Source organism: Oryx dammah, unplaced genomic scaffold, assembly GCF_014754425.2.
Source record: "Oryx dammah isolate SB20612 unplaced genomic scaffold, SCBI_Odam_1.1 HiC_scaffold_18, whole genome shotgun sequence".
Lineage (NCBI taxonomy): Eukaryota > Metazoa > Chordata > Mammalia > Artiodactyla > Bovidae > Oryx > Oryx dammah.
Window position 1 is genome coordinate 48863981 of NW_024070202.1, and position 13587 is coordinate 48877567.

At 36.6% G+C, this 13587-nt stretch overlaps 1 protein-coding gene across 2 annotated transcripts in view; it reads right to left on the reverse strand.

Moving 5' to 3' along the window:
* The window catches only part of COG5 (component of oligomeric golgi complex 5), a 295076-nt gene that overhangs the window by 129589 nt on the left and 151900 nt on the right, over window positions 1–13587 (reverse strand). For both annotated transcript variants that reach the window (XM_040260820.1, XM_040260819.1), the window contains exon 8: window positions 4242–4407. In XM_040260820.1, coding sequence (XP_040116754.1) covers window positions 4242–4407 — 166 coding nt within the window. The remainder of the gene's footprint in view (window positions 1–4241; window positions 4408–13587) is intronic.

Sequence of the window (13587 nt, forward strand, 5' to 3'; positions counted from 1 at the left end):
TCTGAGTGAACTCCAGGAGTTGGTAATGGACAGGGAAGCCTGGCGTGCTACAACTCATGGGGTTGCAAAGAGTCGGACATGACTGAGCGACTGAACTGAACTGACACCAAGGTTGTAACAGACAAGGTTCATAAATATAAGTCAACTGTTTTCATATATACCAACAATGAACAAGGGGAATTTGAATTTGATAACAAAATACCATTTACATTACTCCTCGTTCCAAATGAAATACGTAGGCATAAATAGGGCTTCCCTGGTAGCTCAGATGGTAAAGCGTCTGCCTACAGTGCAGGAGAGACCCGGGTTCAATCCCTGCATCAGGAAGATGCCCTGGAGAAGGAAATGCCAACCCACTTCAGTATTCTTGCCTGGAGAATTCCATGGACTGAAGAGCCTGGCAAGCTACAGTCCATGGGGTCGCAAAGAGTTGGACACAACTGAGCGACTTCACTCAGGTATAAATAAACCTAACAAAATATAGACAAAAACTATATGAGGAAAACTAGAGAACTCTGATGATAAAAATCAAAGAGGAACTAAATATATAGAGAGATATTCCATGTTCACAGACAGAAGAAACAATATTATGATGTCAGTTCTTCCCAATTGCATCTACAGATTCAACGCAATCAAAATCTGAACTCTAGAAAAAAATTTTTCATTTATCAACAAACTGATTCTAAAGTTCATATAGAGAGGAAAAAAATCAGAACAGCTCACACAATATTGAAGAAAAAGAACAAAGTTGGAAGACTGACTAGCCAACTTCAAGACACTCTATAAAGCTTCAGTAAGCAACACAATGGGGCAGTACTGGCAAAAGAAGAGACAGAGATCGATGGGACAGAACAGTGACTTCCCAAACATACCCACATAAATACAGTCAATGCCCTTTTACAAAGAAGCAAAGGCAATAAATTCGGCAAAGGCAGAATCTCCAACAAATGATGTTGGAGTTAACTGGGTAACTGCACGCAAAAAAATGAATCTAGACACAGATTAGACACAAACTAAGATCATGGCATCCAGTCCTATCACTATGGCAGATAGATGGGAAAAATGTGGAAACTGTCAGATTTCATTTTCTTGGGCTCCATAATCAATGCAAACAGTGACTGCAGTCATGAAATTAAAAGATACTTGATCCTTTGGAAGAAAAGCTATGACAAAACTAGACAGCATATTAAAAAGCACTTTGCTGACAAAGGTTCATATAGTCAAAGCTATGGTTTTTCTAGTAGTTATGTATGGATGTGAGAGTTGGACCATAAAGAAGGCTGAGTGCCGAACATTTGATGCTTTCAACTGTAGTGCTGGAGAAGACTCGAGAGTCCCTTGGACAGCAAAGAGATCCCACCAGTCAATCCTAAAGGAAATCAATCCTGAATATTCATTGGAAGGACTGATGCTGAAGCTGAAACTCCAATACTTTGGCCACCTGATATAAAGAGCCGAGTCATTGGAAAAGACCTGATGCTGGGAAAGATTGAGGGCAAGAGGGAAAGAGGGCAACAGAGGATGAGATGATTGGATGGCATCACTGACTCAATGGACATGAGCTTCAGCAAACTCAGGGAGATAGTGAAGAACAGAAAACCCTGGCATTCTGCAGTTCATGGACTTGCAAAAAGCTGGACATGACTTAGCTACTGAACAAGAAGATGACACAGACCTTACATACCTCACCAAAATTAACTCAAAATGGATCACAGACCTAAAAGTAAAAACGTCAAACTGTAACATGCCTAGGAGATAACATGAGAAGACCAGACGACCTTGGGTATGGCAATGACTTTCTAGATAGAATACCAAAGACATGATATGAAAGAAATAACTGATAAGCTGGACTTCATTAAAAACTTCTATTCTGGAAGAGACAAATAATCAAATCTGCAACTTGATTTTTCAAAGAAGGATGCTGAGAATTATCTATATTGATAAATTTATTACCATAAATATTATATAGTAGTGTGATTAATAAATAAGCCGGCTTATTCATTTTCTAATGAAGGAGAGACTGTTTTCATTGTTTAACTATTATGAATAATAGTAAAATAAAAATTCTTATACAGATGTGACAGTTTATTTAACGTATACTCTTACAAAGGCACTTATAAGATCATAAGGTATACTCATTTTTAACCTTATTGATCAGTACGATAAAACTGAATAAAGTGGTTAAAACCTTTTCTTCTCCTACAATCAGAGTATCGGATATTTAGTCCTGGTCTCAGATTTTGCCAATTTCACAGAGAAATAGAATCTTGAATCATTTGTATTTCTCTAATAATTAGTTCACATCCTTTAAAAAGAGGCTAAACATCTTTTCGTGTTTATTGGATGTGTTCTTCTGTGATCTGCCTATTCATATTCATTAGCTATTTTTCAACTGAGTTATTCATCTTTTTCTTAGTGAATTACAAACTTTCAGGTACATCTTGGGTAGCGTATTTTCCCATGTAATTATAATAATGTTATTTTTTAAATTTTGAAACAATCTTAAACATACAGAAAATTTGAAACTATAGTAAAAGTTTTTCTCTTGAATCATTAGGGAATAAGTTACTGAGATGACGCACTATCACCTCTGAATGCTTTAATGTGTATTTCCAACAAAAATGACATTGCTATACATAATCTCAATATAACCAACAAGATTAGGCAATTAACATTAACCCTGCCAATGTAATATCTTTAAAAATAAGTGATTATTCTTTTAAAAACAATAAAGAATAGGATTTCTACACTAAATCGTGGTATTCACTCCTCAACAGATGACAATAAGGCTTGAAAACACTTCATTCTTTCCAAAAAGGGGAGCATACATTAGGACAGATAGCAGGTGAATAATTGCTTTCATTTTTTCCCCCCATTCTTGACAACACAATAGAGAATTTCTCCTTCTGGAAATTTAACATTAGATCAAACTTTCTGAAAATAATTGCTGTGAAAAGCTGAGAGGGAAATCTCCTCTGGCAATTTCTTTTCAAAGCTATCCTCCTGGGATGGTCTTAATACAGACTTATTCCAAGGCTAGGGCGAACCTTTAAAAATCCCTTTAAGATCAAAGATTCTTTTATCTCTTTTTATCTTGTACAAATTATTTATAAGGGACATACTCTGTTATTTAAAGTTATGTTTATATAGCAAACATAAAAATAATAATCAATGGCTGAAAATGTTTTAGTATTAGCTCTGCATCAAGAACTGTTATTAAGTTGACATGGACAACTCTATGATATTAGAATATCCTGTTCAATACAAAAATGGGAAGAGGAGAAAACTTTTTTAATAGGCATTAAAAAACACTCGGGAATTTTTTCAATAGTCTGAATAAAATAAGGCAGTAAAACTGAAGAAAGAAATGGAGTCAAGACAGATTTGTTTGTCTTTAAGTAGAAGAAAATAAACAGCATGATTGTATGTGATGGGAAAGAGATACAATGAAAAGCTAATGATGTGGTAGAGAGAAGGGATCTATGAAAGCAATGCCTTTCTTTGAGTGATGGGATCTAAGGCAAAAGAAGAGTATTTGCCTCTTTTAGGAGCAAGTACAGTTCATCCATATTAACAGGAAAAGCTGAAGATTTTAAGGAGAGAAATGCAAAGTTAGGGTTGCTTAGGAAAATGAGAGGCACCCGGGACATGCAGTCTCTCCTCTCTATGAAGTATGTTATATACGTGAATGTCACCATCAGGCATGGTTTTGCAGGAAAAGGGTTGGGGACTGCTGTCTTGAATCTACCTGCCTGGGTTTTCCTTAGATTTTGCTATAGTTGTAATGTTCCCAAAGCTTTATCAGCATCTATCTATCTCCACATTCAGGTTTTATTGCTCCTGATTACCAGAATTATACATGCCCAGAAAGATAAAGTATAATAGAGATTGTATTTCCTTAAAAAATATTTTCTGCCTCAATAAGAAGTACATGTGAGGATAAGGATTTCAGAAAGAAAAATATGTTCCTTTTTTCCCCTTGCATCTGTTTCCTCTGAACTAAATAAAGCCACAGTTTATAGTTTTTATCTAGAAGTTCTGAATATACCAATTGGCCGGTTCAACTCACTGATTAGACAAAAGTTATAAATAAATTCTAAAGCAAAATTTCTTCTCTCATTTTCTGTCTACTAAAAAGTGAGTCATTAGATTACTTTGAAACTTGAATGCTTCACATACTATTCAAAGGACTTTTCAGTTATAAATAAATAAATGAAGCTAAATATAAACCACATCCATACCTCTCACAGCTGACTGGGAAGGCTGAGTCAAAACTTTGATATCTAATGCACTGTTGATATTTTCTTCTATTGCAGCACAATATCCATCCACAACATTGGTAATAGTGTCCTTCAAAGTTCCAAGATTATGGAAAACCTGAAGAGCAGTTCCGACCTGGGTTGGATTCTTTAAAAAGGTGGTGGTGGGGTGGGGTGGGAAAAGATATAAATAGGAAAAGAAACAAAATAAATATAAATCTACAAATCTAAGTGGTACTTGAGCAGTTACTATAATATTTTTTAAATTATTATAAACAAGAACAAAAATAATGTATTTGGAACAAGTATTATTTTTAGTCTTTACTTATTTCATAAAAGACAAAGTTAAATACCATGTGTATGACTTCCTCCCTTTTCCTTTTCCTCCTCCTTTAAAGGATAATCACAAAATAAAGAATCTGTTATATTACTGGAGCTTACTTTAAATTTACCATTAATCTCTATGAAGAGAGCCATGTAAGAACTAACAACCCTGTATGTGTTTAGAAAGAAATAAATTGTGCACAGTAAACTGCAGGCTAAGCCTTGTGAACTGATACTACTATTCATTGTATTATCTTCCTCCATTCATTCACTGAAACTACGAATATATATATAGAGTGCCCACTGGGGTCTATCTTGCTTCTATCTGCTAGAACTGTAGTAGTAAATAAAACCAGTTGAGTTTCTGCCCTTATGGAACTTATATTTACTGAGAAATCTATAAACAATAAATATAAGAGAGTATCAGGTAGTGATATATGCTATAAAAAAGAAAGCAGGGAATAAAAATAAGAGAATGATGTGTATTATTATAGAGGGAAGAACCAGAGAATGCATCTCAAAGGTAGTATTATAGAGGGAAGAGTCAGAGAATGCATCTCAAAGGCAGTATTTAAACAGAGATCAACATCTGGAAAATATGGGGAAATACAGATCTGAGCAGGGGTATCAACAAAAGAACCAAGGTGTAAATGTGCTTGGTAGCTAATGAAAGAGCAATCAGGCCATGGTGGTGGCTGGAGCAGACAGGGGTAAGCAACAATGGGGAAGTAGAAACACTACTGGTGAGTAGATTCAATCCAGTGATATAAATAAGCTGCTGGATTTGTCATTAAGTAAATGACTGAATTAGCAAGGTATATCTACATCAACATAGTTATAGGTTCAAATAGCTGAAATTCCTCTTTCATTTATGATTCAGCATCTGTCATTAAAGGCACACAGTTAAAAAGTGAGATTATTTCACTAACATTTTCTTGACTGTTGAGTATAAATAACACAAAATATTATTTCTGAAGTCTACTGGTGATAGTAAGAGTACGTGGCACACACACACACTCAGCAGCAGGGTAGGATCAGCTTAGAGACAAGATCAGGAAACATGGTTGGTGAACACCCATTTTAGACTGTTTTTTTTAATTAAACAAGAAAAAGTAGCAAAGGGACATCATTTCATATTAAAACATGCTTTTGATTTTAGTAGATATCAAGAATGAAAATTAGGCAGCTATAAAGACATTTCCCTTATCACTATTCAAAGTCTATATAATCTAAGAAAGCACTACCTGACCAATTTCAAAGAATATCTTCACCTTAAAAACTAGAATATAGACACATATTATAACATTATATTTATTGCCTTTATTATCCTCAAAGGATCTGAAAATCACAGTTTTTCAACATACAGGTTTTCAGTAACTTTCAATAATTATGTAACTTCAATAGCTTACAAAGAATGTACATTGAAAGTCATATGCATATGTTAACTGAAAACAGTTGGAGTCTTATTTTACTTGAGAGATTAGTCAAAATTGATCATCCTTCTTAAGTTTCTACCCTGAAAATTAACTACCAAAAACTTTCAAAACAGTAACATGTACAGGGCAACATTAAAGAAGCATCCAGTATCAGAATGGTTATCAGCAAAAAGACAACAAGTAAGTGTTGGCAAAGATGTGGGAAAAGGGGAACCTTCATGCACTGTTGTTGAGAATGTAAATTAGTGCAGCCACTATGAAAAACACTATGGAGGTTCCTCAAAAAATTATGTAAGTAACTCTGAGGAACTCCGCTCTCCCCTCTGTATCCTGAATTAATAAATCTTAAAATGATGAGGATAGATAGATTTCCAAAGCTGGCTGAAGTTCCTTTTTTTTTTTAAATACAAATGTAGCCAACAAGATCCCAACTCTAAAATTCTGATTCAGCTGGATCAGACCGAGGCGTGGTTATTATATTTTAAAGCTCTTCAGATGCAGCCACCTGGGAACCAACATTTGGAAACCACTTGACTAGATGACTCTGCCAGACTTTGAAAAATGAGAATCATTTGTTCATGTGAAAGACAGGATTTTCTGGTAAAAAGAACCAAATACACAGAGAAATGACAGAGGAAAATTACAGAGTATCCTTAAGGAGTGGTATATAGATTTTACTGCCAGAAGTTTTGCATATGTGGGGGGGAAAAAAAAGATAACCTTGAACAAGCAAAGAAGGGGCTTGGTCACTGACAACCTTGGACTGCATTTTGTGAAATTTCTGTTTAATATTACTGGTAACAGAAAAATGATTCATGTAATAAAATTATCATAATCTAAGATGTTTGAGGAAATAAAAATAATTACATCAGCTCTGACAATAATTTTAAAAAAGAAAAGAAGGAAAAATAGCTTGGACTAGGGAGTTGCAATTAAAAACGAAGAACAGGACAGACAGGAGAGATTCTGAAACACTGAAAGGAAACTGTCTACTGACTGACTATGATGGACAAGAGGGAAGGAAGAGTCTACCATATATGGAAGCTTCTTCAAGTGTGGGGGCCTGAAAGGACAGAAAAAGAAAAAAGAAAATCAAAAGGAGGAGATCATTTGGGCAAGTGGGTGGACGAGCGGTGGGATGAGAGGGTGAACGGCTGTTGTTAATGAAGTGCTCACTGTGAGACACGCGGAGTCTCAGGTGCCAACGGGGCGTTCTCAGTTGGAGAGAGGAACGTTTTTGAACTGGATAATCATAGGAACCTAGACTGAGTAGCAAGCTAAATTGATGTAATAAATAATAAAATACAGAATGTTGGAAACTTTTAATCACAAAGGGAATAAAGAACAGAATTGCTGAGAGTGAGAGAACAGAAATGGGGTGATAGAATCCTCTAATCAGAGTAACAACTAGAACATTAGAAAAACTGGGAATGAAATCATTTTGTCTAGCTATGATTCCAGCAAAGAATACCTCCTAAATATAATAAACATTAGTGTTCTTTTCCCATCATCCTCTCTCATCACAGACAAATACCACATATTTTGACCAGCAGAATTTTCTGGGTCCTTATTAGTAATAAACATCAGGCTTTCAGCTCCCTCATCTGTAAAATGAGGGGACTGGACTAGATGAATTCTAGTACCCTTGCCAATACTAACATATGATTGTACTATCATTCAGTGTACATCATTTACTCGTGCTAGCACTGTGCAAAGTACTGAGGATTTAAAAAAACTGAAGCAAATACTGTCCCGTCTGACCTTTCAGTATCTATGGTCTGATGGGTGATAAAGACAATTAGAGCAGCAATTAGAACGTACTATGATATATTAGAGGAGAAATGGATAGTTTAATAGGAGAGGTGATTAACTCAGAATTGGGGAGGGAAAGAGGGATAGAGGAGTCAGGAAATTCTCCTTAAAGGAAGAAGGCCCAGCCTAGACCAAAAGTAAAGTTGTCATGGTAAGGTGTTGGGAGCTGGAGATAAGGAGGGCTCGAAGATTTACAGGAGTCAGGAAAACAAAAGGAAAACCATTCCAAGCAGAGGAATAGCACATACAAAAGCCTGTGAATGAGCACACTGTGGAAATTAAATCGACTAATATAGTATCTGATAGGTAAGAGAACTACACAAATACCTAAACCAATGCAGGTACCCCTATCAGTCAATCTCAAACTTTTGGTAAATATAAAAGAATTACCTGAGGGAGCTTGTTAACTAAAAACAGACACATAAGGAAGACCTGAGATTGCTGGTAAGTTTTCATTTTTTTAATCTGAATGCTGGTTATGTATGTTTGTTTGCTTTGTGAAAAATTCGCTACTTTTCTGTTGATTACATTTCCACCATACAGTCTAAAATAAGGTTAAGAGCATCAGGAAAAAAATGCACATGCTTGCAACCCAAGTGTCCACTGAATGGATGAAGAAAATGTGTTATTCAGATAATGAAATATTATTCAGTCTTAAAAAGAAATCCTGTCACAAGCTACAACATGGGTGAACATATCATGCTATGCAAAATAAATCAGTCACAAAAAAATACTGTGTGGCTACATATTATGAAGATAATACTATTTATATATTATTTATATGAAGACTGTATATATACAGACAAATTCATAGAGACAGTAGAACAGTGGTTGCCAGGGACTCAGGGATACAGAGGGATAAGAATTGTTCAGTAGACACAGTTTCAGTCCAGTGAGACTTCTGGAGACTAGATGTGTGATGTGAACTAATAGGAACATATCTAATGCTACTGAACGCTAACGGTGGCTGATTTCATATTAGGTGTATTTCATCGGAACTTAAAAATGCATATGCTTGGATCTCAACTTCAGATACACTAATTTGATAGGTTTAGGAATGAGGCCAAAGAATCTGGATAATTATGATAAACCTAATTTTTCTACTGCAGTCATCCAGTAAGGCTTTATTATGAACCAAGCATTATTTTAGGGGCTTTTACACATGTGAGGTCTAATCCTCCCCAACAAAACATTCAAAGTAGCTGTACTGTTCCCTACTCAAAGAGAGGGAAACTGAGGAATAGAGAAGTCAGCAGAAGCTCCAAGACAACAAAGAATAAATGGCAGAGCAGGGATTCAAACATTAAAATGTCTGGATTTTAAAGTTCATGCTTCTTCCAAATAACAACAGTTATTTGCAAATAACCATTAGTACCAATTAAAGTCTGACTTTCCTTAAGCAGTAAAATAAAATTTGAAAGTAACTAAGGAAAATGGCCAATAAGTGCTGTTACTTTACTAAGTAAGTGAAAGTTGCTTAGTTGTGTCCAAGACTTTCTGCAATCCCATGTATTGTAGCCTGCCAGGCTCCTCTGTCCACGGGATTCTCTGGGCCAGAAAACTGCAGTGGGTTGCCATGCCCTCTTCCAGGAGATCTTCCCAACCCAGCGATCGAACCCATGTCTCCTGGATTGCAGGCTGAACCACCAGGGAAGCCCAAGGATACTGGAGTGGATAGTTTATCCCTTCTCCAGGGGATCTTCCCAATCCAGGAATCAAACTGGGGTCTTCTCCATTGCTTGCTAAGTAAGGACATTTTTTAAAACTTCACTATCTACTATCATCACTTCATAAAAGAAAGGTTGTTCAAGTAACAAGGGAAATTCTCAGAGTAAGTAGTTGCCTTGTTTTCATTTTGAATTTTAATGGGAACTGATAAAACTTCAGCATGACTGCTACTAACCTACAGTGTTTGGAAACTGGTACTTTTGTTATCTTTCTGTACAAATAAGCAGGTTAGCCAATCCTGCTTGCATACAATATCCTCAAGTTTCAAGTTTCCCTGAAAATTGCCCATTAAAAAATTCTTTCTTTCCTGGTACCCAGGGCCACTGTGTTCTCTGTGAAGTTTGATGGTTTAAATTCAGCGGCAAACAGTTAACTCTTTGCCACACTCACCTGGCTCCCCATGCTCTGCTGCAAATCCCAACTTCAACAAAGCTGAAATCAGTAAAATCATAAACTGTCCTTAATAGAACACTTTCTCATCTCATAGGCAAACTGTGCAAACACAACGTGAACAATTCACTGCTCATCTCGGAGCTGCCTATTCTTTGGGCCTATTTTCCCAAAATTCCAAGATTAGCTCTAGGACTTCCCTGTTTCTTTACACCACCTACCCAAATCCCTCTTTACAAAATCAGACCCATTCCTGGTACTTCTTAGGAGGTCTACATTCATTGGCAGGTTCCACCCTGATCTGTGGATACAGTATACTACATGAAGATGCCTTCTCCCCTAGGTGAAAAGTGAAAGTGAAAGTGAAGTCGCTCAGTCGTGTTCAACTCTTTGCGACCCCATAGACTGTAGCCTACTAGGCTCCTCTGTCCATGGGATTTTCCAAGCAATAGTACTGGAGTGGATTGTCATTTCCTTCTCCAGGTGATCTTTCTGACCCAGGGATCGAACCCAGGTCTCCCGCATCGTAGACAGACGCTTTACCGTCTAAGCCACCAGGGAAGTCTCCCCTAGGTAGTAATGTTTAAAATGGCCTCCGTATCCACTTATTTTCTTTTGTCAACACAACATAAGTAGAATAAATATTACAAAGTTCACTTTACAGTTAGGTAACAAAGGTACTAAGAAGACAGGCCCAAAGTGGGCCTAGCAGGCCAGTTTCAGGCCTCAGTCCCTTCACTCCCTATTCAATACTCTTCCACAGCTCACCCTGTCACCACCCGACTCTAGATCTCCAGATATACCAGTTTTTCAGGCGTTTGTAAGAGATCTCAAAACAAAATGAACACATTTGAAAAATACCATGCTTTCTAGAAAGAAATAAACTATTGACAAGGAGCAATGTCTTCTATTAGGTACAAAAGTAATTGCAGTTTTGGACCATGAGTTTTAAGTCATTAAAACTAGGCTCAAACAAATCTTATTAATCAACACATTTTTGCCAATGAGAAATAAGTTGGTTTATTCCTGTAGTATAAAAACCCGTACTTCAGGACTCAGTGAACTCTTGGAAAGTATTTTCTGTCTCCTGCTGGTTGTGGAAGTGTTTTCCCTGTAAAAAGTTGTCAAGATGCTTGAAGAAGTGATCAGGTGAATGTGGGAGATGAGTCAAAACTTCATTGCCCAATTCATTCAATGGCTGAAGTGTCACGTGACATGTGGCTGGGCACTGTCATGCAGAAGGATCAGGCCCTTTCTGCTGACCAATGCCATCTGCAGGTGTTGCTGCATTCGGTGCATCTCATCCATTTGCAGAGCATATTTCTCAGATGTAATGGCTTCTCCAGGATTCAGAAAGCTATAGTGGATCAGACGGGCTGCAAACCACCAAACAGCGACCATGACCTTTTTTTGGTGCAGGTTTGGCTTTCAGAAGTGCTTTGGAGCTTCTTCTCTGTCCAACCACTAAGCTGGTCATTGACGACTGTTATATAAAATTCACTTTTATCGAACTTCACAACCTGATCAAGAAATGGTTTGCTGTTGTTGCGCACAATAAGAGACGATGACACCTTTAAATAATGATTTTTTTTATTTCTGCTCAGCTCAAGAGGCACCCACTTACCAAGTTTTTCCACTTTTCCAATTTGCTTCAAATGCCAAATGACCACAGAATTGTGGACGTTGAGTTCTTAGGCAATTTCTCATGTAATGGTAAGAGGATCAGCTTTAATGATGGCTCTCAGTTGGCCATTGTCAACTTCTGATGGCAAGCCACTACTGTCTTCATCATCAAGGCTTTCCCCTTCTTTGCAAAAGTTCTTGAACAACCACTGTGCTGTACATTTGTTAGCAATTCCTGGGCCAAAGCATTGCTGATGTTACAAGTTGTCTCTGATTCTTTACGATCCATTTTGAAGTTTAAAAAAAAAAAAAAAACACTCAAATTTGCTTTTTGTCTAACCTCATTTCTCATAGTCTAAAATAAATATAAATAGCAAAAAATAAGTCATAAGCAAAAAGCAAAGTGAGAAATGCATATTAAAATGATAAATAGCATAACCATATTTATCTAAGAATGTACTCCAATATCAAGTGGCCAGGTTCAACAACACAAAATTGCAATTACTTTTGCACCAACCTAATAGACAATGTCTCCTCTTTAAATGAGAGTCAATATGCTAAGAGTAATTTTCTACAAATTGTCAATGAGACCTTCAATAAATCACTTAACCATGTATGAAATTTTCCAACTTCATAAACTGTAAAATAAAATGAGATGAAAGACAATATAATAAAGTAGATCTATTTCAGGAGTAGATCAAAACAGACTTCTACCTTTTCAAAAACATTTCAGAAGATGGTCATTTTCTTATTAAACTAAAATTACTTCTTCTGCTTTGGAAATGAATACATATAAGTTTTTTTTCTTTCTTTTTCAACATCTCTGTAGCATTACATGGGAGGAGGGAAAAAAAAAAACCCACAAGAATACAATCCGAAAAGAAGCAAAGTTGTTTAGGATCCTTAAAAAGCTTGCCAAAACAGGAACACTGTAACCAAAGTAACAGCTGGTGCTGAGCTAATGGAATGGAGAGATAGCAAGACTGCTGCAAAGATTGTGCCATAAAATAGCAAGCAACGTTCTTGTGTTAACTATAAATAAGAGGTGACCTTTGTGAGCATAAATACAGTATTAAATCAAAAGTATGACAGGATTTTAAAAGCTTCATACAACTGAAATTAGAAATGGAAAAGGTGACAGAGTTTGATTTAACTGAAAACAAAATGCAAAAATCATATAAATGTTCAAGACCAGGATTCCACTCTGCAAGGATCAAATAATCCTTGTGCCAAAAAGACTAACCATCACCTTTTACTTTTTTCCCTAATGAACTAGCTCTTTAGCAGTTAATTTCTCTATCTTTAGGTTTCATATAATTAATAGATGTGCTTAGTTACTTGGTAGAGTCCAACTCTTTGCGACCCCATGGACTGCAGCCTGCCAGGCTCCTCTGTCCATGGGGATTCTCCAGGCAAGAATACTGGAGTGGGTTGCCATGCCCTCCCCCAGGGGATCTTCCCAGCCCAGAGATCAGATAGAATCCAGGTATCCTGCTTTGCAGGCGGATTCTTTACTGTCTTGAGTCGCAGGTTTAATATATAAAAAAATACAATGAGGCAAGGGAAGGAAAAGGACAGGTAAAGAAAATAAAATTCCCTGCTGCTATTCAGTTTTGGTTATTACTGTGGTTTCAGGACTACAGGATTTCCTCAAAGTTTCATTAGTAAGTCATTTCATGCTCAACTGAGATAAGACAAAAATAAGAACCCTCAGAATCACATTTAAAAGGGGGAGTGATGGAGAAAGGTGGGGAGGGAGGTGAGGAGGGAAATCATCTACATGTCCCCAGTCTCTGAAAAACAGACGTTACAGTGCGAACAATGCAAAGCCAGTTCAAGCAAAAATTTAAAGAACAAGTATCTTCCACTATATAGAAAATCCTTACTGCTGAAAAAAAAAAAAAGCTTTTTATTTTATTTTTTATAGCACAGAAAGGCTACAAATCTAAGAATTTTTATCGCTAAGCAGATAATTTTTTGAACCACTCCCTCAGTAGAATACATATTTAATAGAA